At 37.7% G+C, this 23,266-nt stretch overlaps 1 protein-coding gene across 5 annotated transcripts in view; it reads left to right on the forward strand.

The window, feature by feature from the left end:
* Positions 1 to 555: 555 nt before the first annotated feature.
* Positions 556 to 23,266, forward strand: part of Bclaf1 (BCL2 associated transcription factor 1) — a 29,910-nt gene continuing 7,199 nt past the window's right edge. Inside the window, exons 1-11 of one of the 5 annotated variants that reach the window (XR_007594822.1) lie at positions 556 to 641; positions 5,372 to 5,432; positions 8,861 to 8,974; positions 9,564 to 10,472; positions 11,644 to 12,309; positions 12,448 to 12,617; positions 14,827 to 14,932; positions 16,020 to 16,104; positions 18,711 to 18,886; positions 19,021 to 19,183; positions 20,051 to 20,186. Coding sequence is in view for 4 of the 5 variants with exons in the window: in XM_050159432.1 (XP_050015389.1) it covers positions 8,871 to 8,974; positions 9,564 to 10,472; positions 11,644 to 12,309; positions 12,448 to 12,617; positions 14,827 to 14,932; positions 16,020 to 16,104; positions 18,711 to 18,886; positions 20,051 to 20,231; positions 21,108 to 21,254 (2,544 nt within the window). In the remaining variant the exon portion in view is untranslated. Of the gene's footprint in view, positions 642 to 5,371; positions 5,433 to 8,860; positions 8,975 to 9,563; positions 10,473 to 11,643; positions 12,310 to 12,447; positions 12,618 to 14,826; positions 14,933 to 16,019; positions 16,105 to 18,710; positions 18,887 to 19,020; positions 19,184 to 20,050; positions 20,232 to 21,107; positions 21,255 to 23,266 lie in introns of those variants that run through there. The other 4 variants (XM_050159432.1, XM_050159433.1, XM_050159434.1 and 1 more) reach the window with 4 other exon arrangements.

The following is a 23,266-nucleotide window of genomic DNA, read 5'->3' on the forward strand; positions in this document are numbered from 1 at the left end:
GTTAGGATCCATCCCGTGACGCAATCGCCCAGCCGGCATTAGCAGGTCTCCCGACCCGGCCGGACGCCGAGCTAACACGAAGCGACTCCGGAAACAGCCGAGGCCGTCCGGGTTTTCAACTACGTGCGTTTAGCCCTTTTTGAGAAACGCGGCGCTTCCGGGCGGGTGCAGACTGAGCCTGCGAACGGGGCTGCGTCGGCTTTCCGGTCTTTTCGTCGGAATGTCCCGGGTCAGCTCACTGCTCTAGGGGTCCCTCACCACCAGGCCGAGTGACCGGGGGGCCCAGCCTGCCTCGCTTCCTCGCGCCCCGCTTCCGTCGGCCGCAGCCCAAGCGCAGACGGTCGCTACCCGCCGCCGGGCGAACCCGACGAGTCTTCGCGCGAGATCGGCCACGCGACTTCCCAGAAAGCCTAGGGCGACGTCTCCGCGGCGGGTCTCGAGCCGCGCCTGGGCGGCCGGGTGGGAGGGGCCGGCCCGCGTATTTAGCGGCTCTGAAGGCCACGCCCCGGATCGGAAGTGACGGAGCCGAGCTCGCGCGTCGAGGCTACCTCTATGGTTTTCCTCTCCTCCTGGAGTCGGGAGATGGCCGCTGTGTAGTTTCAGCGGAGACAAGTCCTGGAAACCCTGCTCCGGCGTGTCAGGTAGGCCCTGCGCCTCACTCCACTGACTCGAAAGGGCCGTGGAGACGGGACGGTTGGGGTTTGGTGACTTTCGTGCGTGGTGACGGATCGGCGGCGAGAAGAACCCGGGAGCGACCCTGTGCCGTTATTCGTGCGGTTCATCCTCAGTTCCTGAGCCTCTTACGGCGCCACGGGCCGTAGGGGTGGGGGATGGGGAGCCGGGCGGACAGCGGGCAGGGCTGCTGCGAACCTGGCTCGGGGCCGGGGGACCGTGCGGCCTTCCCGTGCGCGTGCGCAAACGCCTCTCCAGTCCTGCCCCCCCCTCCTCGTCGGCTGGGCCTCCTGCGCGCGCCCGACTTGGGGTTCTGCGCAGGCGCGCTTTTTTCCTTTCTTTCCCTGCCTATGGCAACGCGGCCGCGTGTGCTGGCTCCCGGGCCGGCTTGTCGTTGGCCGGGGCGGGGGCGTGGGGGAGTTGTCTTTCCTTCCGGGCCTGATTTCTGGGTCTTGGATAAAATAACGGTGACCTGCGACAAAGTTAGGCCGGCGGATCAACCACTTTCTGCGTTGCGGTTAAAGCCGCCTCCCTCGCCTCGAGGGTACGTGTCAGTTTAGGCCCGGATTAAGTGATCAGATCAAGGCTTGGGTTGTGATGTTTGTAACCGACCTCTCAGCACCTGGGTGTTGGCGGGAAAGTTTTTTTTCCCCCCCAGTCCGAATCGTTTTGGTTTCCTAGCAACTTACTCTGTTTTGGACAACCGTTTTGCTTTTTTGACTATAGCTGTCGGTACCTAGTTGCTCTTTGCGTGCGTTAGATTCGTGTCCTAACGGGTTCGTCTAAGAAGAGCCCTTTCTCTAGTAATACAAGCACTGACGTGCCTTTTCGGTAAGAGTTGCCACTCCCTAGAAATTTACTCAGGACATTGGCAGTGGTGATTGGGTAAATGGGTGAGGAGGATACATTAAGATTGTAACTCCATCGCCCAATGCTGACCTCGAACTCGCGGCTGATCTCCTGCCATAGCTTCGGGAGTGGCGCTTAACAGTTTTGTGTCACTACTTCGGGTCCCTGCTGAGTTTTAAGATTTTCTTTTCTTGGCTTGGAGAATGTTCAGAGTATTGGATGTATGTGTCCCAAACTGGCCTCATGAGTCCAAGTGCCTTCGAGCTACAGGTTCTCCATGTATTTATGTTTGGGTTATAGACATGTAACACCGTGCCCAACATATTTTAGGTTTATCTGGTCAAAGTCAGGGATCAGGGCCCCGCGGTGGTGGCACACGCCTTTAGTCCCAGCACTTGGGACTAAAGCAGGTGGGATCTTTGTGAGTTCCAGGACAGCCAGGACTGTTACAGAGAAACACTTCCTTGAAAAAAAAAATTCAGCGATCAGTACTTCCGATGTAATTTTTATTTTCTATTAGAATTGGAGAAGAATAGAAATTGAAAGCAAATGCACCTAAAACTGATGAAAACCATTAGTCACCTCAGACTTACAGCCTGGTGCTTCAGGTATTTGTTTTATATTAAAGAAAAATGCAGAACAAAGTTTTTTGTCCTCACTGAATTTGCATTGTAGGTAGCTCAAACGGAAATAGTTGGGGTACTGTTAGGCAATTTAAGAACCTTTATATAGAAAAGACTTACCAGTTTCTTTGCTTTTTTGTGTGATCCTAACCAGATTCATGTATTGTGATAGGAAGTATGTCCCCAAGCAGTTTATAGTAGCCAGCTGAAATATCCTGTATTGGTAAAACAGCCTCGAACCATATTCATTTATGGTGCTGGGACTCAAAACTCCTGGCATTGTACATGCTGGGAAACATTGTCGATCAGCACACCCCCATCCCTAGAGCTGACTTTGACTTAGGAAACAGTAGTTTTAGGACTTGACAGCCGATTTGGTAGAAGTACTGCTCAGTGATAGGCTTGCATCTAGTTGAATTTATTGAGCAACTTAGGTTGGGAGCAACCCAAGCTGCGCTAGATTATCTGTGATGTAAAAGCAGTGAAGAAAATCTTATTCAGTTGTGAATAGATGGTTGAATTGGGAATTCCCAGGACTTGCACTTGATATCATTAGTTGAATACTCCACTAGCTGAAATCTGCCCTATAATTTTCTTGACTTGTTAAGAGAATCAAGACCAGGGTAGTAATTGTAAGTGGTTGTAGTTGGAGGATATGAGTTTATGCATTATTGGTATCTTGCTTCTTAAACATTATTAAATACTAATGAGTATTACCCCTGGGTCATAAGCATTTAATATTTTTGAGTCCTCAAGATTGAAAATCAATCTGACCATGAATTTCATAAATAATAGTACTAACCTACATATGTTTAATGTTTTAGGACTTTCTAAAAGCCCTAAAGGAGTTAGGACTGTCCAATTTGTCTATGTGTTCTCCTTCACACAACAGCCATCTTAAAATGTAGATCAGATAATTATGACTCTCTTCATTACCTCTAGGAATTTCCCAGCAGAGTTAGAGTGAGGTTGGTGGAATGGCTCAGTTTGATATAGTGCTTGTTGCAGAAAACCAGGAACCTGAGTTTCTATCCCTAGTACATACCTGAGTACAGGCCTGCAATCTAGGATGAGGGAGTAGAGATAGGATGGGGGCAGAGAGACTTGTGGTATATGCGAGTATGAGTATGGCTGTGCATGCTTGTACGCATGGGTGTGAATTTGAGGTTGATATTAGGTGTCTTTCTGTTCTTAATCTTGTATTATTTTCTAAATAGGATCGCTCACTGACTTAGAGTTCACCAGTTCTCTAGGCTGACTTGATAGTGATCTCCTGGGATTCCCGTCTGCCTCCCAGCTCTCAGATGACAGGTGTGCAGCTACACGGGTGCTGGGATCTAAACTCTCTAGCCCAGCAAGGACTTTAAACTCTGCCGTCACCCTAGCACCAGGATAAAGTTTTCATAGAAACCAATATAGAAAGTTAACTTTTTCTTAAATCTACTTGGGGCTTTTAGTACTTAAAAAATAAATTTGTAGAAACTTTAGAAATATATTTAGTTTTGTGTCAAAACTCACTTGGATTTTTGGTTTCCCTAAATCTTCCCAGGAAGAGCATTGGCTATTAATGGGATGCTTCTATTGATTGACACATTTAATTGTATTATTTCTTCATATTTCCAAAGTAGCGTTTTAAAATTCGATCATTGCATAGTAAGATTCATGGATTTTTATTTTAGTATATATGTCTCAAATCTATATGCTGGCCTCTTAATGACAGTTATATATTCTTTAGTTTAATTTCTGTTCTGGTGAGGGTAGCGGTGGTACGTACCTTTAATCCCAGTACTTGGCAGACAGAGGCAGGCAGATCTCTGAGTTCAAGACCAGCCTGGTCTACAGAGTGTTCCAGGATGACCAGGGTTATAAAGAGAAATCCACCTTCAAAAACCAAAATCAAACACCCCCTCCTTCCCCCACCACACAAACAAAAAGAAGCTGAGCAGTTTTTGTTCTGGTAGTCTTGAACCTTTGCATAAAACTAGTCTCTGAATATTATTCACAAAGTTGCAACCTTTTCAGTATTGATAACTGATTAACATTAAATTTACTTACATAGCCAATTAGTTTAGGCGTATTAATTCCCTATAGACTTGTGTCATTGCTGCCTGTTTCTTAGACAGTTAATCTGATACTTTTAAAAGACTGTTTTTGCCATAAGTTACTGTGGTTGTGCTAGAAGGAATTTTTAAAAATCAGTTTTAGATAATAGGATGTTTTAGGAAAATGAGCAGAGCTGGTATGTGGTGGTGTACGCCATTAATCCCAGCATTCAGGATGCAGAGGCAGGTAGACCTCTGTGAGTTCAATGTCATTCTGGCCTACGAAGTGAGTTCCAGGACAGCCAGTGCTACACAGAGAAACTCTTGTCTTGAAAAGCAAAAAAAAAAGAAAAAAGAAAATGAGCAGAGCCTTAAGCTGTTGTAGGTATTAGAAAACAGCATTATGAGTATCGACTATAGGCTACTTAAATGTTACGTTGTTTTTGTATGCAAAGATGATTTTGAGATTTTCTGATGGAGTGACATTTGTTCCCTAGAGGTCAGGTGGCTCCAATTAGAAATCAGGTATCAGTTACATGATACTTCGCTGCATTGTGTCTAGAAAGTTTTGTTTTGTTTTTTGACAGATGTGTGGGAGCTCATGTAGCCTAGGAGCTTGGAACTCAGCTGAATAACTGAGGATGAAATGAAACTGATTCGATTGCCATTTTGCCCTAATTTGTGGATTATAGGTGTTATTGTTGTTGGTTTAATTATTTTATGTTTTGTCCACATGTAGGTCTGCACCAGGTTTGTGTTTGGTGCTTTTGGAGACCAGAAGGAGGGTGGTTACAGATGGTTGTGAACCGCCATGTAGGTTCTGGGAATTGGATAGTCGTCTGGAATAGTAGCCAGTGCTCTTAACTAATGAGCCATATTCTCTGGCCTCTGTCACTTATCTAATGTAGGCTGTTGTTCCATAGCTCAGGCTAACCTCAGAATCATCATCCTCCTGCTCAGCCTTGCAAGTGCTAGGATTATTTCCTAAGTCAGGCAAGGTGCACGTCTGTAATCTTAGTACTTGAGAGGCTAAAGTGGAGGTTTGGGCTACATAATTTGTTGCTATTCCTAATATATGTATTATAAGCAGTGCATTCTAGTTTACCATAAACTCAGACTTCTTAAAAAAAAATCTTTGCTTCGAATTTGAATTGTGAGTTTAATTTCCCATAACATTCTCTGCAGGAAGAATCTTGGCAGTATCTTAAAGACATCACTGACTTCTGGATCCTGCATAAAGCCCAAGGTAAATGACATTCATGTTCTGAAGGTTTTACTTTTGACTTAGTTGAGAAAATTAGCTGCCAGCCTGCATCAGAAGTGATTAATAAGAGTGTTGTAAACTGGCCTTGGAGAGATAGCTAAAGAAGTAGGGTGCTTGCCTAATATGACAAGACCCTAGATCTGGCCCCTAGTACTACCCAATAGAGTTGCCTGGAACAATCTTTTCTTTTTGGGGGGCGGGGTGTAAAAATTGAAATGCTAATGATAGCTTTTTTCACATCTATAAACGTGTTTTCTAAAACTCAGGGCACAAAATGCCACGCAAAAACAAAAAGCACCACCCCCCTGGGTATGGTGCTTACAGACACTCTTGTTCTGTAGCCCTGATGGATGCCCAGTACATGCCAGCTCAAAACCTTTCTAGTTTTTTTATTTTTTGGTTTTTGAGACAGGGTCTCTCGTATAGACCTAGCTGGCCTACAACTCACTATGTAGACCAGGCTAGCCTTGAACTCACAGGGATCCACCTCCCTTTGCCTCCCAAGTTTTGGGTTAAAGGTCTGTGCCATCATATTTGGCTTAACTTGGTATCTTCTGTAATGTACTCTAGTAGTACTATATTATAATAACAGCAAACTCTAAATAAGCAAGTGCCCTAAAAATTATTTAATGAGAGTTAAGATTTAAATATGTGAGAATTAAATACTTAACAAAATTAGTAAATTGAGTTTTATGGACATGATTATTTTTGTTAATAACTTAGAAATTTGGAAAGTTTATACAGTTGGCCCTTGACTCACATTGAATTGAGATTGGTGAGATGGCTTAGCAGGAAAAGCACTTCCTGTGCAAGCTTGACAACCTCGATTTAACGGACTGAATGGAGGAAGAAGTGAACCAACTCTGCATAAGCTTCATAAAGTTGTTTAATTTTCCCATGTAGATGGTGGCATTTTTGCATCTACACACATATACCCCTACTAAAAATAAATTGGGGCTGGAGAGATGGCTCAACATTTAAAAGTAATTCTAGAGAATATGGGTTCAATTTGCAGTACCCCACATGGTACCTCACAACTACTTGTAACTCTAGTTTTGGAAGACCTGGCACCTTCCGGTCTCAGTGGGTACCAGGTATGCATACGTCCGCATATGAAGGCAAATCATACACATAAAACAAAAGTTTAAGTAAATGAACTTCATTTTCAGTTTGTTCCTCTCCCTCTTTTGCCGGGAAATAACTTCTGTATGCTAAACAGTTACATGCTCCTGTCGTTCCAGCCCCGCTCTCCCAAAGACAGGGTTTCTCTGTGTAGCTTTGGAGCTTGTCCTGGAACTAGCTCTGTAGACCAGGCTGACCTTGAACTCACTGAGATCCTCCTATCTCTGCCTCCCAAGTGCTGGGATTAAAGGTGTGCACCACCATGCCTGGCACAGTTTATTTTTATTTTACTCAAAGGCTTGAATCTAGGACCTAATGCTTGCTGAGCAAGTACTCCACTACAGAGCTAGCGCTCTCTCTGTCTCTGTCTCTATTTATGAACTCATTGCATGGGTTCATTTGCTTGTAAAACAGTGAAAAATATAAACAAATACAGCCAGGTGGTGGTGGTACACGTCTGTAAAGTCCAGCACTTGGTAGTCAGAAACAGGCTGATCACTGAATTCGAGGCTAGCCTGGTTTACGAGTGAGTTCCAGGACAGCATGGGCTACACAGAAACCCTGACTCAAAAACATACACACATACATACACATTCACACACACAAATACAAAGGTGCAGCATTAAATAGTGACTTCATTAACTTTAGTATATACTATGATTTTTTTAACTACTTCCTGTTGCTGTCATGTACTACTCAAATGTAGTGAGTAGCCACATGTCTTTCCTCATGTGAGCATTTTCTTCAATAAATTTTCTCTTGTATTTTTTTTGTAGCATATAACATGACTATGTAGTGTGTCAATTCTGTTAAAATATTAAGGCTTTAGTCAACAGTAAGCTATTAGTATTTAAGTTTTGGAATAGTCAGAGGTTGGTTGTATGTGGAAGTTTAACTGCCTGGAGCTTAGTGACTATAATGTCTGTTGTTTAGGGTTTAACTTATACGGCAAAAAAAAAAGGCTAAGACTATATATATATATATTCATTCGTGTGTCTGTGTGTTCTGAATCACTGAAAATAAAAATGTGACTTTGGTATGTACATGTAAAAGATTTACCACACACACATATATACATAAACATACACACCATATACATCTGAAAATAAAAATGTGACTTTGGTATGTACATGTAAAAGATTTACCACACACACACACATATATACATAAACATACACACCATATACATCTGTATGGTATGTGTATGTTTATGTATATATATATATGTGGTAAATCATTGCATGTACATACCAAAGTATGTACACACCATACACACACCTATATATGGTGTGTGTGTGGTATTTTAAGGAAAAGCATGTCTTATAAATCAGCACCATCGCTGATTTCTGTATCTAGTGAAGTTTGATTATGTCAGTGCTTAGGAAAATTTAGATTCTGGTACCCAACTTTCCTTTTCATTTTTTTTCCAAGACAGGGTTTCTTTGTAACTCCTAGTTGTCCTGGAACTCACAAGATATCTATCTGCCTCTTCTTCTCAAGTGCTGGGATTCCTGGCATGGGCCACCACCATTAGGCCTTTTTCTCAAAAAACAAGAAAAAAGAAACAAAACACTCCCATAAAAACACAAATCAAAATGAATACAAAAAATCTATTAAGACAAGAAAAAAAGCCAAACAAAGCAAAATGAGACAAAAAGTCTACACTGCAGACTATAGAAAATACCTTTGAATTTATTTTGTGTTGGTCAAATATTCTCTGGGCATAGGGCATGCCCTGAAGTATGGTTAATATACATACTGTAATAATTGAAACTCTTTGGTGGTCTCAGTTGCAGATGACTTCTTGGTTAGGGGTGGGACCCCGTGTCCACCCCCATTTAGTGCTGGGCCCCTATCTCTGACAGTGTTCTTAACTACCAAGCCATCTCTCTAGTGAATATTGTAACATTTGTATGGTCTGTTTTTAGGTTTCTTTTCTGCAATACTCATGTAATTTTATATTTTTTACAGGTAAGGTAGGCGGCCTTTTGTATTGGGTATGGGAAAACACATAACACAATTGTTGACTGCTCTTTCTGATTTCTATAGTTGGTGCCTTTGGATTAAGGCACATAAGTATTTATTTCATAGAAATACTTTGTTTTATCTTGAGTATATAGTATTTGTTATGCAAGTGAAAACTTTTATTTAGGGGATAATAGGCCTGTTTTATAAGTTAAGTATTCATTTGAAAAGAGTAATGATTGTAAAAAATCCAGCTGGCATCAGGAAATATCAAAGTACTTTTATTTGTATTGATTCAACCTATTTCCACTTCATTTGATTAGGAGAAAAGAAATGGGCCGCTCCAATTCTAGATCACATTCTTCAAGATCAAAGTCTAGATCACAATCGAGTTCTAGATCAAGATCAAGATCACATTCTAGAAAGAAGAGATACAGGTGAATTAATGTGTTTCTGGTGTTTTTACTAACAAAGTAGATGCAAATAATCTGGTGCATACATATGTAGTGCTAACTCCATTAATATATTTCATTCTCAATAAAACTCCAAGGATTGGATTTGTTATCTGCATTTAGAGTTGAAATTGAGAATTGTAATAATATTCATAGCATAGAAAGGAGGAACCTATTGAGACTTAATACTAGTTTGTAATTTTACTGTGTTTTATATGATCAGCTTTGCTGAATATCAGTGGCATTTCACTGTATATAATTCCATTTTCACTATTAGCAATTCACTGTGCCATTTAAATTTCTCTTACACTGTGACTTTAAGTGTCAGCCTAGATATGTTAATAATCTTCTGCTGAATATATTTGTACCCTTATATTTCCTGTGCCTACTTTCCCGAGGCCTGTTATAGACACAAGCTTTAAACATACCAGAAACAGTAAACAAACTTTCATACAAATGAAGTTTTTAAGTGTATATTTTTACCTTGTATATATGTTTTATTCAGCCCAATGTATCTAAAATGTTAGAATGAAGTACTTTATTTTTCTTAAATTGATACTTATTTCATTTTTAGTTCTAGGTCCCGTTCCAGGACATATTCAAGGTCTCGTAGTAGAGATCGTATTTATTCTAGAGATTATCGTCGAGATTACAGGAATAATAGAGGAATGAGACGGCCTTATGGGTACAGAGGAAGGGGTAGAGGGTATTACCAAGGAGGAGGAGGTAGATACCATCGAGGTGGCTATAGACCTGTTTGGAATAGAAGGCATTCTAGGAGTCCTAGACGAGGTCGGTCACGTTCCAGGAGTCCAAAACGAAGATCCGTTTCTTCTCAAAGATCCCGAAGCAGATCTCGCCGGTCATACAGATCCTCTAGGTCTCCAAGATCATCATCGTCTCGTTCTTCATCCCCATATAGCAAATCTCCTGTCTCTAAAAGACGAGGGTCTCAGGAAAAACAAACCAAAAAAGCTGAAGGGGAACCGCAAGAAGAGAGTCCTTTGAAAAGCAAATCACAGGAGGAACCAAAGGATACATTTGAACATGATCCATCTGAGTCTATTGATGAGTTTAATAAATCTGCCACGTCTGGTGATATTTGGCCTGGCCTTTCAGCTTATGATAATAGTCCAAGATCACCTCATAGTCCATCACCTATTGCCACACCACCTAGTCAGAGTTCATCTTGCTCAGATGCCCCCATGCTTAGTACAGTCCACTCTGCCAAAAATACCCCTTCTCAGCATTCACATTCCATGCAGCACAGTCCCGAAAGGTCTGGATCTGGTTCTGTTGGAAATGGGTCTAGTCGATATAGTCCTTCCCAGAATAGTCCGATTCATCATATCCCTTCACGAAGAAGCCCTGCAAAGACAATCACACCACAGAGTGCTCCAAGAGAGGAATCTAGGGGGCGGTCCTCTTTTTATCCTGATGGAGGAGATCAGGAAACAGCAAAAACAGGAAAGTTTTTAAAAAGGTAAGAACCCGAAGTAGGACATTTATCATAATAATGATTTAAAAAATTTTTTAAAGCAATAAAGTAGCATTGTGTTATGTGCTTAATTTTTTGTAATTTTTTTTTTTTGGTAATTCTTTCAGTGATGTTTTTCTAGTTTTTGTTTTAATGTTAGCAATTTTGGTCAGTTCAGTTAGTTTTATAAACAAGGAAAAACTAAGTAGCCTAAGATAACCAATGATATATATTAAAAATAGCAAACAGTTTGTGCTAGGGACTTTTTTCCTTTTTGCTTTTGAATGTGACAGTGTGGTCATTTTACCTGCTTTTATGTGATAGTACAATCCAGCTGTCAATACTTAGTAAATTCTGCCTGACTTGGAAAACATCTTGCTATTTCTCAGTCTAATGACATTTGAAATACCTTTTTAAATTCTAATTTCAAGCATTACAGAAAGATACTAGGAAATTTCACAAAAGTTAGGCTGTTAATATAGTGTGATTTACCTAGAAAGTGAGGAAGTAGAACAAATTATGCTGTTTTATAATTTTTTACTGTGTAATCTAGAATTTTTTTTCACTGAGTTGATGATTACCTTATTATTTCCAGAAGTCATTATTTTTTAGGACAAATTTTATATGAACTGTTTTGTGATTTAAGTTAAAGTATTGAATACCAAATTCTATTAAAGTCTCCAAGCTCTTACTTATATTGATAGAAAAAGGTAAATGTGGTGGTACATGTATACCTGTAATCCCAGTATTAGAGAGGTGGAGGCAGGAGGATCAAGGAGTGGTCAGTTCATAGAGAGTTGGAGGCTAGCTGGCAAACATGAAACTCAGTTGAAAAATATAAAAAGTGAAATCTGAAAATTTGAGTGTAAATATAAACTGAATTTTAGTAGGTATTTGTATAGTGGTTTCTAACCTTAAAATGTTAAATTTAGGATCCCTTAAAATTTATATTTGTTCGTATAAAATTGTGGTGAGTGACTGCATAGAATAGGATTTTGAGGATGACTTTAAACTTTTTAGATCATTTGTAAGTATAAGTTCTATGTGAGTGCTTGTAATGGTTTTAAGAATAAGGTTAATTTTCTGTAGGTTTATTTTTCATTGAATAACACATTTAAATATACAAATTATCTACAGTGAATGCAACCCAGAGTTACTGTACTTTTCCCGTTGACAGGTTCACAGATGAAGAGTCTAGAGTGTTCCTGCTTGACAGGGGTAACCCCAGGGAGAAAGAGGCTCCCAAGGAGAAAGGACCAGAGAAAGGCAGGGCTGAGGGAGATTGGGAAGACCAGGAAGTTTTAGATTATTTCAGTGATAAAGAGTCTGGAAAACAAAAATTTAATGATTCAGAAGGGGATGACACAGAGGAGACAGAGGATTATAGACAGTTTAGGAAATCAGTCCTGGCTGATCAGGGGAAAAGTTTTGGTACTTCATCTCATCGGAATACTGAGGAGGAAGGACCCAAGTACAAGTCCAAAGTCTCACTAAAAGGCAATAGAGAAAGTGATGGATTTAGAGAAGAAAAGAATTATAAACTGAAAGAGACTGGATACATAGTGGAAAGGCCTAGCACTGCAAAAGATAAGCACAAGGAAGAGGACAAAGGTTCTGAAAGAATAACAGTAAAGAAAGAAACACAGTCACCTGAGCAGGTAAAGTCTGAAAAGCTCAAAGACCTCTTTGATTACAGTCCCCCTCTACACAAGAATCTAGATACACGAGAAAAGTCTATCTTCAGAGAAGAGAGCCCACTTAGGATCAAAATGATAGCCAGTGATTCTCATCGTCCTGAAGTCAAACTCAAAATGGCACCTGTTCCTCTTGATGATTCTAACAGGTAATTCCACATTGATGCCTCGTAAGTAATCTAGAGGTGGTTAATGGTAAAAATTATTTTTTTGAACATGGAATTTACACATTCAAATCAATGCTGTATTTTGTGTGTGTGTGTGTGTTTGTTTTTGATATATTCTAGGCCAGCCTCCTTGACGAAAGACAGGCTACTTGCTAGTACGCTTGTCCATTCTGTCAAGAAGGAGCAAGAATTCCGATCCATCTTTGACCACATTAAGCTGCCTCAGGCCAGCAAAAGCACTTCAGAGTCATTTATACAACACATTGTATCCTTGGTTCATCATGTTAAAGGTATGCTTAATATATTTAGTATCATGAAGTGAACTTTTCTTGCATACAAAATAAAAGGAGTAGTTAAGTTGAATAATAACTGTGTTAATTGAGCTAGCAGGTAGATATAGCAGTACTGGTAAATATTAAACATTTGGAAAATAATTTTGTAGAGAGGATATCAGTGTTGTTATTATTGGAGATTAATGAATATAAGATGATCAAATGGCTGAAGTTAAAACATAAAAAATCTGTATCATGTCAAAGTATACAGATTTGTTTAATGCTGAAAATTTTAATATGTCATATTGCATGTAAAGTGAAGCTATTTAAGATTATTTAAAGATTTACTGTCATTGTATGCCTATGACTTTGTGACATATAATGTCAAATTTATAACCGCTTTAGGCAGTGTAGTTACTGTTTTACTGAGAGTTTATAAGTAGTTTAAAGATACCTGAAGGCATTGGAAAAATAGTTGCTAAACTTGTGCTACTTAACTTGTTTATAATATTTGAGTTCTCTTTGTTTACTATTTAAAAAGTTTTTAAAGCTATCAAAGTTTAAGAAATTTACAACTTATTAATGACTATATGAGTAATGACTAACTAGAATAATAAGATATTTCTTTAGGTTCTAAAAAAAGGGGGGTTCATTTTAGCTAAAGTAATGAATGAGTTCATATTTTCACCAGTACATAGTTGTAGTTTAAAAGCTGCTAATTTTCAAAAGTTTTAGGGTACAATTTTGTTTGGGGTCAATTAGGTAAGTTTTGCTTTGGTTATTATGTTTAGCAGGTTCTTTCCCAGGAAACTCGATGGCTGTTGGTCTTTTTTTTTTTCCTTTTTTTTTAAATTGGTCACGTGAACAACTCATGATAGCTGAAATTTGTCACTCTCTCCCTTAGCCCGAGTAACAGGTAATGCATTTCTTGTGGCTGTAGTCAGCATGGTAACAAGAGAGTCTTGTGTTTGGCTGTAGATAAACTTGTGAACCATGTTATGACCTTTATGACTAGTATTGTGGCACATAAAATTAGGAAGCATTAACATTTTTCTTTTTTAAAAACTTTTTTTTGACGTGTCTCCAAACTTTATTGTTGAATTTTGAGATCAGATTTTGATACATTTTTTTCCTTTTTCATTTTCCTTTTTCTTTTTTAGAGGATCTGTAGTTATGTTTCATAATTGGTGTTGTGCAACCGATCTGAACAGCTCTTACTTTATATAGAGCTGAAAATGCCCAGTGATGTTTTCTTTTTCATTGTAACTAGGTCCTGGAATATGTTTTGAAATGGCAAAATCCATGTTTCAAAGTAAAATAGCTGTTGAAAGATACAGGCAAAGTTGAATCTTCTGTCTTCCTGGCAAAAATGGCATAAAAACTGAGTTGCTAGCTCAAATTCCTGGGTTTCATGGAATTATGATTGAGGCACTACCCTTGTAGTGGCCGTTTCAAGTTTTAATGATTGGTTATGAGACATGTGCTGGATATTGGGCGGTAAGTTGACACAGATGTATGTTGACCTGTTAAGCAGATAGCTTGCTTCATAATGTAACATTTCATAGTTCATGACTTTATACGTCTCTATTTTACATTTAAAGCGTATCTTAAACTGGTTTAGAAACTAATCAGTATCGTTATTACTAATTTAAAAGTTGCTTAAAGAAAGATACAGTATTATAATGCGTTGTCAGGTTTGCCAAGATGCCAGATTTTTTGGAGGAATTAGTAAATGTAAATCAATTTCAAAATGTTTTCCCAATTGAATGGCAGTATTCACCTTTTTGTAAAGCCATTTCTGTTGATATGTCATCATAGTTAAAATAATTTTACTAGTTTACTCTATATTTTTGCTTCCTGCAAATGATTAGTTGAAGTGAGAGCCTTGTTTAATTGGCAGGGTTTAAGGACATACCAACTATTGTTTCTTTTTGTTCTGTTTGAGGAAGTAGTTTATTAGCATGGAGTTAGAGTTTTGATTAATCTATTCATTGTTTTGGGCTTATATTTAGTATTGACAGGGCCCTGTGAGGACTTTTGCAATCGTGTATTGAGGTATAAGGAAGTAAAAAGAGTAGGAGTTTTTACTTTAACACTTGGTTCTCTTCTGCTAGGTTTCTTGAGTGTTTTTGTTCTCTTTCACTTGCTCCATGCCCTCTATCAGACATGAAAATCCCCTCTTAAAATTAAGATTCCTAATTCGGCAGTGTTTCTCCTAAATCAACAGAGCAATACTTCAAATCACCCGCAGTGACCCTAAACGAGCGGTTCACTTCATACCAGAAAGCTACTGAAGAACATAGTACCCGGCAAAAGAGTCCCGAGATACACAGGTATGTATACTGAGTTTGTGTATAAAATGTTACTATTGAGAGATAACTAATATCACAGTTGTGTGTGAAGTGTGCTATTATCATGATAGAAGTAACCTCTGGTTTCTTTCTCTTAGACTAAAACACTGTATTTTCAGGTTTAAAAAATAATTTTTTCCTGATTTTTAGTTTAATTTTTAAAACTTGTTAGACCTTTAAAATGCTAACCTACTCACTACGGAATTTCAATAGCTGTAGTTTTGGGGGCCTGGGTTTGCGGAGTTACTGCCTAAAGAAACCTTTGAATTTGCTGAGGCTGTCTGGGGTAAAAATGCTTATGGAGAAGCTGAAGAATTGTCAGCCAGCCGTGTTGGCAGGCTGGCTTAATGCACTTTGTTGCATTGGGAAGAAGTTATTTAATGTCTAGGCAGACTACTTTACAGGATAGTGGCAAAACTTAAAGTATCTAACTTGGGGCTTAGTTGGTGAGGTATTTAGGTGATTGATGACTGCTAATGAAGCACTGAGAACTAATAAAAACTTAAGACAGTAAGGTACAGAATTACACAAAAATTGAACCAGATGCATGAAATTATGAGAACTCTTGGAAGACAGTAATTTGAGTGTTAATAGCAATACCAATAATAGCTATATTCATGTGTTATAATTGTATGATGGTTAGTATTTAAAATAATATTTTTTTGTTGTGGTTGTAATATAACCGTGCTTAAAAGGTCTGCTACCATTTATATATAGAAGTCTACTCAAAACATTTTAATTTGTTTTTTGTTTGAGGCAGGATTTTGTTATGTAACTTAGGCTGACCACTTACATGGTGTATGTGGGAATCAAATTCAGAGGAATCTTTTTGTCTCAATCTGTGGAGTACTGGGATTAGAGGCATTTGCTACCATATTCAGTTTTTCATTCATTTTAATGTATATAATTTTTATTTCTTGTTTTAGAAATTAATAGACTTAAAATGCCAAATTGGGTTTTCTAAGAGAGAGGTAACTGTCTAGTACCTACCAACAATGGATAGAACTGTTTTCCTTTGAATTAGGAAGTAAATTATATAATTTTAAAATACACTTTATTTTATATGAAGGAGGATTGACATCTCTCCAAGTGCTTTGAGGAAGCATACCCGTTTAGCAGGCGAGGAGAGAGTTTTTAAAGAAGAAAATCAGAAGGTATGGTTTTTTAAATATTTACTTTTCTTCTGAAGCTGTTCTTAATGATACTATATTAAATGTTTTCTGAGGCAAAATAATTTCATCTTTTTCAATTTGTGAATGCATTATGTTTATGGTAATTTAATGTAAACCAAGGATACTTTTTGAAAATGCCTATCAAAAGTAAATGTTGGTCCTAATAATTAGGAACTCAGTGAGTAAAAAGAAAAGTTTACAAACATTATGATAAAAATTATTATGGTTTTTATGAGGTTTTAAGGTGAGATCAACAAGTCAGAATTTGAGTATGCCTTAAAGTTAATTGTATTTCCGCTTCTTTAAAGAAGTTACCCTAGTGCCCTTAGGCTAACCCAGGCTGTCCGTGACCTCACTGCTGTACTGCTGCCTTAGCTTCCCCTGAATGTTTATCTTCCCTATGTGTACCATCACACTGTCTAGTGCATATTTTTTATGGGATTTAAGAATTAGTCCCCCCCCGGGGGGCTCTTTATTTTCTGTTTGTTTGGTCCGCATTCATTTTGTTTTGTTTTATATCTTAACTATTAACTCTTCCATGCCTACATGTTTTCTGACAAGAGACAGAAAGGGGCTGGTTCCAGATGGGAAGAAGGTGGGAAAAAACTGGGGGGAATAGAGGGCGGGGAAGCCATAATCAGAATATGTTGTATGAAAAAATTCTATTTTCAATTAAAAAAATTAAAAAAAAAATACAAGAGAAATAGGCACTATCTCCTATACCCAAGAGACAGAAGCAGGTGGCTTTGAATTCCAACCTGTCTGAGATATATATAAGTTCCAGGCCAGCTGTGGATTCAGCATGAGAAAGCAAAGAAGTAGGCATTCTACAAACTGATTGCTAAGTGAACTTTTGTTTCTATTGGACTACTTAGGAATTTGACATTGAAACTTGAAATAACCTGTAGATCCTACAGGTAAGGTGAGGAAGGCAGGAACTCGGGGAGACCGCAGTGCAGTCACTAAGGACTCTGGTTCAGAGTGGACTTTTATTAGTACACAAGTTCATATGACTGTCTAGAAAGTGTTTAGTGGTAAAGTATGCAGCAGAAGGAGCAAAGGATCAGTTCTATTTTGAAAATGCTAAGAGTTATCGAAAATAACTTATTAAACTTTGACTTTCCTAATTAAAGTAATATGAATAATATGTTTGCTGTATGGAGTTGTGGAGTGATTTGTATTTTTATTGATAGGAAACCTAGAGTTCCAGTGCACAACTTTTTCAGTAGGGTGTGCTACTAACTGAATTGGTTTTGAAATCTAGATTTAGGGATGATGTCTGTGCACAGGAGATAATCATTTTGGGAAAATGGACTGAGGATTGAACTGGTTTAATACCTTTTACAAAATCTTTTGACCATAATACTTTAGGTTCAGTAAGTGTAAATTGTGTTAACTTCCCAACAGTTTATTCTGTCTTTGTGCTTTGACAGTATTTTTCTCCTCTAGTACTCAAAGTTTTGGTCTGAAAGAGAAGTGATGGGTAATTAGGAGGACATGATAATAGGGCTTTGTCATTAATGAGTAACATGTTAATATGAAATTATATGCTTAGCAAACTTTACAAAGTAGTTTTCCTTAAGTTTATCATGTTTATTGTGGAGTTAGTAATGCCAAGGTGAATAGGAAAGCTTTGCTTATGATTAGACTTTGTTACTCTAGGAGCAAATTGGTGAGTAGTACTTATCACATTGAGAGATGCATACATATATATATATATTTCAGTTTTGTTCATGCTTATGATTATTAGTTAGACTTCCCAGAGTTAAACTTCTCATTGTTGAATAATGTCAAAGGATGTCCACATTGCTTAGCATCTTACTGATGTATAATTTCTCTTCATTCCTAGATGCCTCTTTTCAACTCCTAAATTAAATAGTATTTGAAAAAGCAATGGAACAAGGAGGAGGTGAACTGTGACCCAGTTAAACTAATGTCTGTTGCAATACCTGAATTGAGAAAGGGCAATATATGGCCCAAGATACTGAGTACAGGATTGCGAATAATATCTTTTTGACTATGTTTGACCTTTGTTCAACCTCAGTTTTATTAATTGAATTCCAATTGCATGTCATGAAAATTACAGAATCCCTAATTTTGAAGTATCTTTTCTTGGGTTTATCAACTTATCTGGGAAGAGCTTGATGAGCCTCATTATCATGAGGCTTAGTTGAGACCCATAACATCAGGATCTCAAGATTTTAGGCGCAAAGCCACATTGCAACTCTAGATGCTAACTTTGAACACTGTTCAGCTATTTCATAAACGCTATTTGGAAGAACGAGAGTTAATCATGACTCACTGAGTAGAAGAATGTATTAATTTGTTGTCAGAAGGTTACTATAGATTGCTTTGAATAAATATCACAAATCTAAAGGTTTTAGTAACTTAGTTCTAGTGTATGTACACAAATGCTCAGTAAAAATAAGTATTAAAAATTTACAGGGATAATGGTTGTATATGATGTACTTATTTTTGATATTTAAAATGCAAGTTTAGAATCTGGTGTGATGAAACTCTGCATGTATATATGCATTTCTGTTTTTTTTTTTCCCCTGAAATCTGTATTTTACATATATTTTCTACAGGGAGATAAAAAATTAAGATGCGATTCAGCTGATCTCCGGCATGACATTGATCGTCGCCGTAAAGAAAGAAGTAAAGAACGGGGGGATTCCAAGGGCTCCAGGGAATCTAGTGGATCAAGAAAGCAAGAAAAAACTCCAAAAGATTACAAGGAATACAAATCTTACAAAGATGACAGGTAATTGTTAAAGTTGTCTTGACTTAGGTTTTAGCTTCTAATTAGCCTTTAATAATTGTCAGCTTAATTGCTTTCAATTTTGACTATGTAATCGAATGTTTAAATTTAAACAATTAAAATTATTTGTTTTACAGCAAAAATGTATTTGTCTTTTACACGGCTTATGGTGGATGAGGACAAAAACTTTGGAATAGCAAGCTAACACTGAAAAAAAAAATGACAAATTAATGTGTCCTATTATCCAGGCTACATCAGGAGGTTGGACTTCAATGCAGTGCATTTCTAGAAACAGTTTGTGTAAGAACTTTGGTTCGTTATGCTTGATTCCGCACTTTTTCAACTCATAACACCCAGAGTACAAGACTGTTAAAGTGATGCCTAGTGGTTTAACATGGGAGAGATGGGGGGGAGGAAAAACTAGGAAATAGGATTGTGCATTAGTCTTTGAAAATTATATTTCCGTGGATACTATTAGCAGTGGTAAGAGTTATTGCAGGTATGACCTTTTTTGGGTGTTGCATTAGAATCATGTAAATTTTTATCACCATAGAGTCAAATGTAGAAATACAGTGTATTATAGATAATCGTTTTTCTTGATGTTCATTAGGTAAATGGTGGATTTTATTTGTGTTTTTAAGTTTATGACTGTTACTTGTAATGTCACATGCCTTTTATTTCTATCATGACGTTAAGGCCCAAACTGTACAAACTGTTCTTACTCGGGGTGTGTATAAACTGCAGTCATTTAAAACTTGGATTCAAGAACATTTTCGGGCTGGGCTGTAGCTTGATTGAGTGCCTCCTAGCATGTTTCAGGCCCTGGGTTCAATCCCCAGCACTGCAACAAACAACAGAAACCCACTTTTTCCTTTCTTCTTATTAAGATAACAAAAGATTACAAGTTAATGTATTGAAGAACTGAACATCATTAAAATTTGCAAACAACCAGTTTCTAACTGGTAGGCTCTAGTGCGTTGTTAATTATATAAAACAATTATTGAAGAAGATTGGAACAGACTGTCAGAGTTTACACCCAATTTTACTTATGTAATAATTTTATAGGGGATAGTTTTTTTTTTTAAAACTTAAAAACATTCCTCATAAGATTCTAAAGAATTCTTTATCTTTTTTAAAAAAAAGCACATTTTTTTCTTTATTTTTCAGCAAACATAAAGGTAGAGAGCAAGATCATTCTCGATCATCATCCTCTTCAGCATCACCTTCCTCACCTAGTTCTCGAGAAGAAAAAGAGAGTAAGAAAGAAAGAGAAGAAGACTTTAAAACTCACCATGAGATGAAAGACTACTCGGGATTTGCAGGAGTTAGCAGACCTCGAGGAACCTTTGTAAGTAATGTCTTTGATCATTCAGGAGCCTTTACTTTGGAGAACTATAAAAAGAGGAAATTAAATATACCTTGTAGATTATTAGCCGTCTTTCCCGAAGTCAGAATCAGTCTTGAGAAATGAAATGGTACTTGAAATGCTATCTTCATTCAGAAATGCCATTTTGAGATCTTGAAGCATCTAAATAAATACTTTTCCCCACCAAATATCAGTTTCAAAAGTTCACTTACTAAATCACTAGTTTTGGGAAACCGATTTTAAAAGCATTAAAATCTCATCTCTGTGTGATTACTGTTTTCATTTTTGCCTATTCAGGTCCTTGCTTATTCGTGTACAGCCACACTTTACTAACTACATAGCATGCATTGTCTCCATGTTTATACAGTTACTGTAACTGTTAGAGGCTTAAAGGTAGTGCATTTTCTCACATCCATACTTTTACCTTTAGCTTTATCTAGTTGGATACAGTCACTAGATGCTACAGTCACTAGGTCATTTAGACAAAGGAAGAGTTTTTCTTGTAGGGTAAACATGTGTTTAGACACTTGGGGCTCTAGTGATGGGAACTAGATAACTTTTAGTTAGTGAAAAGGAGGGGGGACACCTAACTATATCATAGTTTAAAAGTGCTAGTTTCAGGTCATGAAAGTACATATTCTAATACTTCAATATATTATTTTTTGTAATCTACCTACCTTCCAGTAGGTCTATGGTATAAAATTGCTACTCATCCCATCCTCAGTGGCTGTGAAGATAGACAGGTGGACAGACATACATGCATACATTTTGTTTTTGTTACTGCAGTAAAATCTATAGTTTGCATGTAACTAAATACCTTTGATTGCATTACTAAACAACTTTGTTAATGTTAATCAGTTTCGAATTAGAGGCAGAGGAAGAGCCAGAGGAGTTTTTGCGGGGACAAATACTGGTCCAAACAACTCAAATACTACTTTTCAAAAGAGACCGAAGGAAGAGGAATGGGATCCAGAATATACCCCAAAGAGCAAGAAGTACTTCTTGGTGGGTGTTAGAAATCTGTTTTATTTGGTTTGCGTTGATTTTCAAAACATCCTAGGTGAATACATTTCAGTTCAGATGGTTCACCATTATGGGATTTCACTGTAACTTGGGCGAAATTTTTTTTTCTCTTAATACCATTATTTAAATTGTTTGAAGCTTTGAGTTTAGATGTGGGTCCCTTTAGTTCTGATTATATGCTTCATTTAACAGTACATACGGCAGGCTGATCAAGGTAAATTAAAAATATGCCTGATTTGATTGCCACTTTCAGAGAAAGTAGTCAACTCATATCTAAGACAGTTCTAAATGTAGAAACCTTAATTAAATTGTACTTTCTATCATAACTATTTAAAGACAAAAAAAGTAATGTTTTTCATGATTCTTACAATGAAGAATCTCAGGGGTTTCAAAATTCATTGAATAATAGGAAAAACAGGTTTTGAAAATTTTAATTCCTAGAAATGCTGGCTTTGATCCTTGCTTGCGATGAGCATGCTTTTCCTGTTCAAATAATTTTCCAAGTGTAAAATGGGAGGTCGTGGGTCTTGAAGGCTCTATAGATAGGACGGCAATTTTGTTTTGTTTGGCTTGGGAAAAGAAAGGGTTGTATGTAACGTATTATAGAGACAGATGTTAAGTTGCCAAAACTTTAACAAAAGTATTGGTTTTTGTTATAACTTTTCGGGGAAGTCATGTTTCAGATGCTAGTTTTGGAAATTGAAAACAAGTAAATAAATAGTAATGGTCTTAGAAGGTGATCAAATCTGATTGTTCATAGCAGATTTGCTTAATGAGAGGCCAAATCTATATTCTGAAGTGAATCTGGAAAATAATTAGTATACATCTTGAAAAATGGATTTCTACTTTCCTATTTACATTAATGACCCAAAATTTGAATAAGTTATGTAAGCTTTTAGAATGCATGATGTGTAACAGTCATTCAGTTTGTGTTCTCTGCTGAGGAACTCTTAACAATCTGGCAACAGTAAGGTGTATGATTCAGTTATTATTGATGAATTGAATTTGTTTTAGAAGACTCATTTCCATTTGATTTTTTTTTTTTTTTTAATAAATGGGCCGAATAGATGACTCAGTGACTAAGAGCACTTGCTGCTCCTGTAGATGACCAGAGTTCAGTTCCCAGTAAACATATGTTAGGATCTGACATCCTTTTCTAGCTTTTTGTGGTACCTCTGGGGATGTGGTGCACATATAGAAAAAGCACATGTGCACATGCCCATAAATACATTTATTTTTTGAGAGAGGGTTTCTCTTATATAGCCCTTGCTGTCTTGGAACTCACTATGTAGATTAGGCTGGATTCAAAATCAGAGATCCACCTGCGTTTGCCTCCTGAGTGCTAGAATTAAAGCTGTGTACTGTCTCACCTGGAAAAAAATATAATTGACAAATTACTCATTTTAATATTTTAAAAGGCAACTAGGGTAATCCTATTTTTTGGGTTTAAGAACAAGTGAGTGACAGAAACTGAGTTCTTGTGATGACTTTACAAAGGAACTGATGAGGAGAGCACTTATAGAGAAGCTGTCTTGAGCATGAAGCTGGGCAGATGGACTAACATACCAGGAGAGGGCAAAGTGGTTAGCTTGTTGGTATAAATATGTTTGGGAAAATTGAGAACACCCCGGAATCAAGATTGTGATAGACTGGAGGGTGGTGGCGAATGTCTTTGATCTCAGTACTTGGTCACAGAGGCAGGCAGAGCTCTTGAGTTCAAGGCCAGCCTGGTCTACAGAGGAGTTTAAGGACAGCCAGGGCTATACAGAGAAATCATGTTTCTACAAACAAAACAAATCCAAACAAAAAAGATTGTGGTAATCTATAATATTTCAGTAGTAAAAGCAATTGAAGAAGTAGATACCAGATGCCTGAACCAAGGGGTTACATGTGAAAGAGGATTTTAAAGCATTTTTATGCAAGGCTTTTCTTGCTTTGGAGCTTTGGCTGGCCTCACACTTGATTTGGCTGCCTTAGATTCCTAGAGACTGGCT

Source organism: Alexandromys fortis, unplaced genomic scaffold (assembly GCF_014885135.2).
Source record: "Alexandromys fortis isolate MF-2015 unplaced genomic scaffold, M_Fortis_MF-2015_v1.1 scaffold_107, whole genome shotgun sequence".
Taxonomy (NCBI): Eukaryota; Metazoa; Chordata; class Mammalia; order Rodentia; family Cricetidae; genus Alexandromys; species Alexandromys fortis.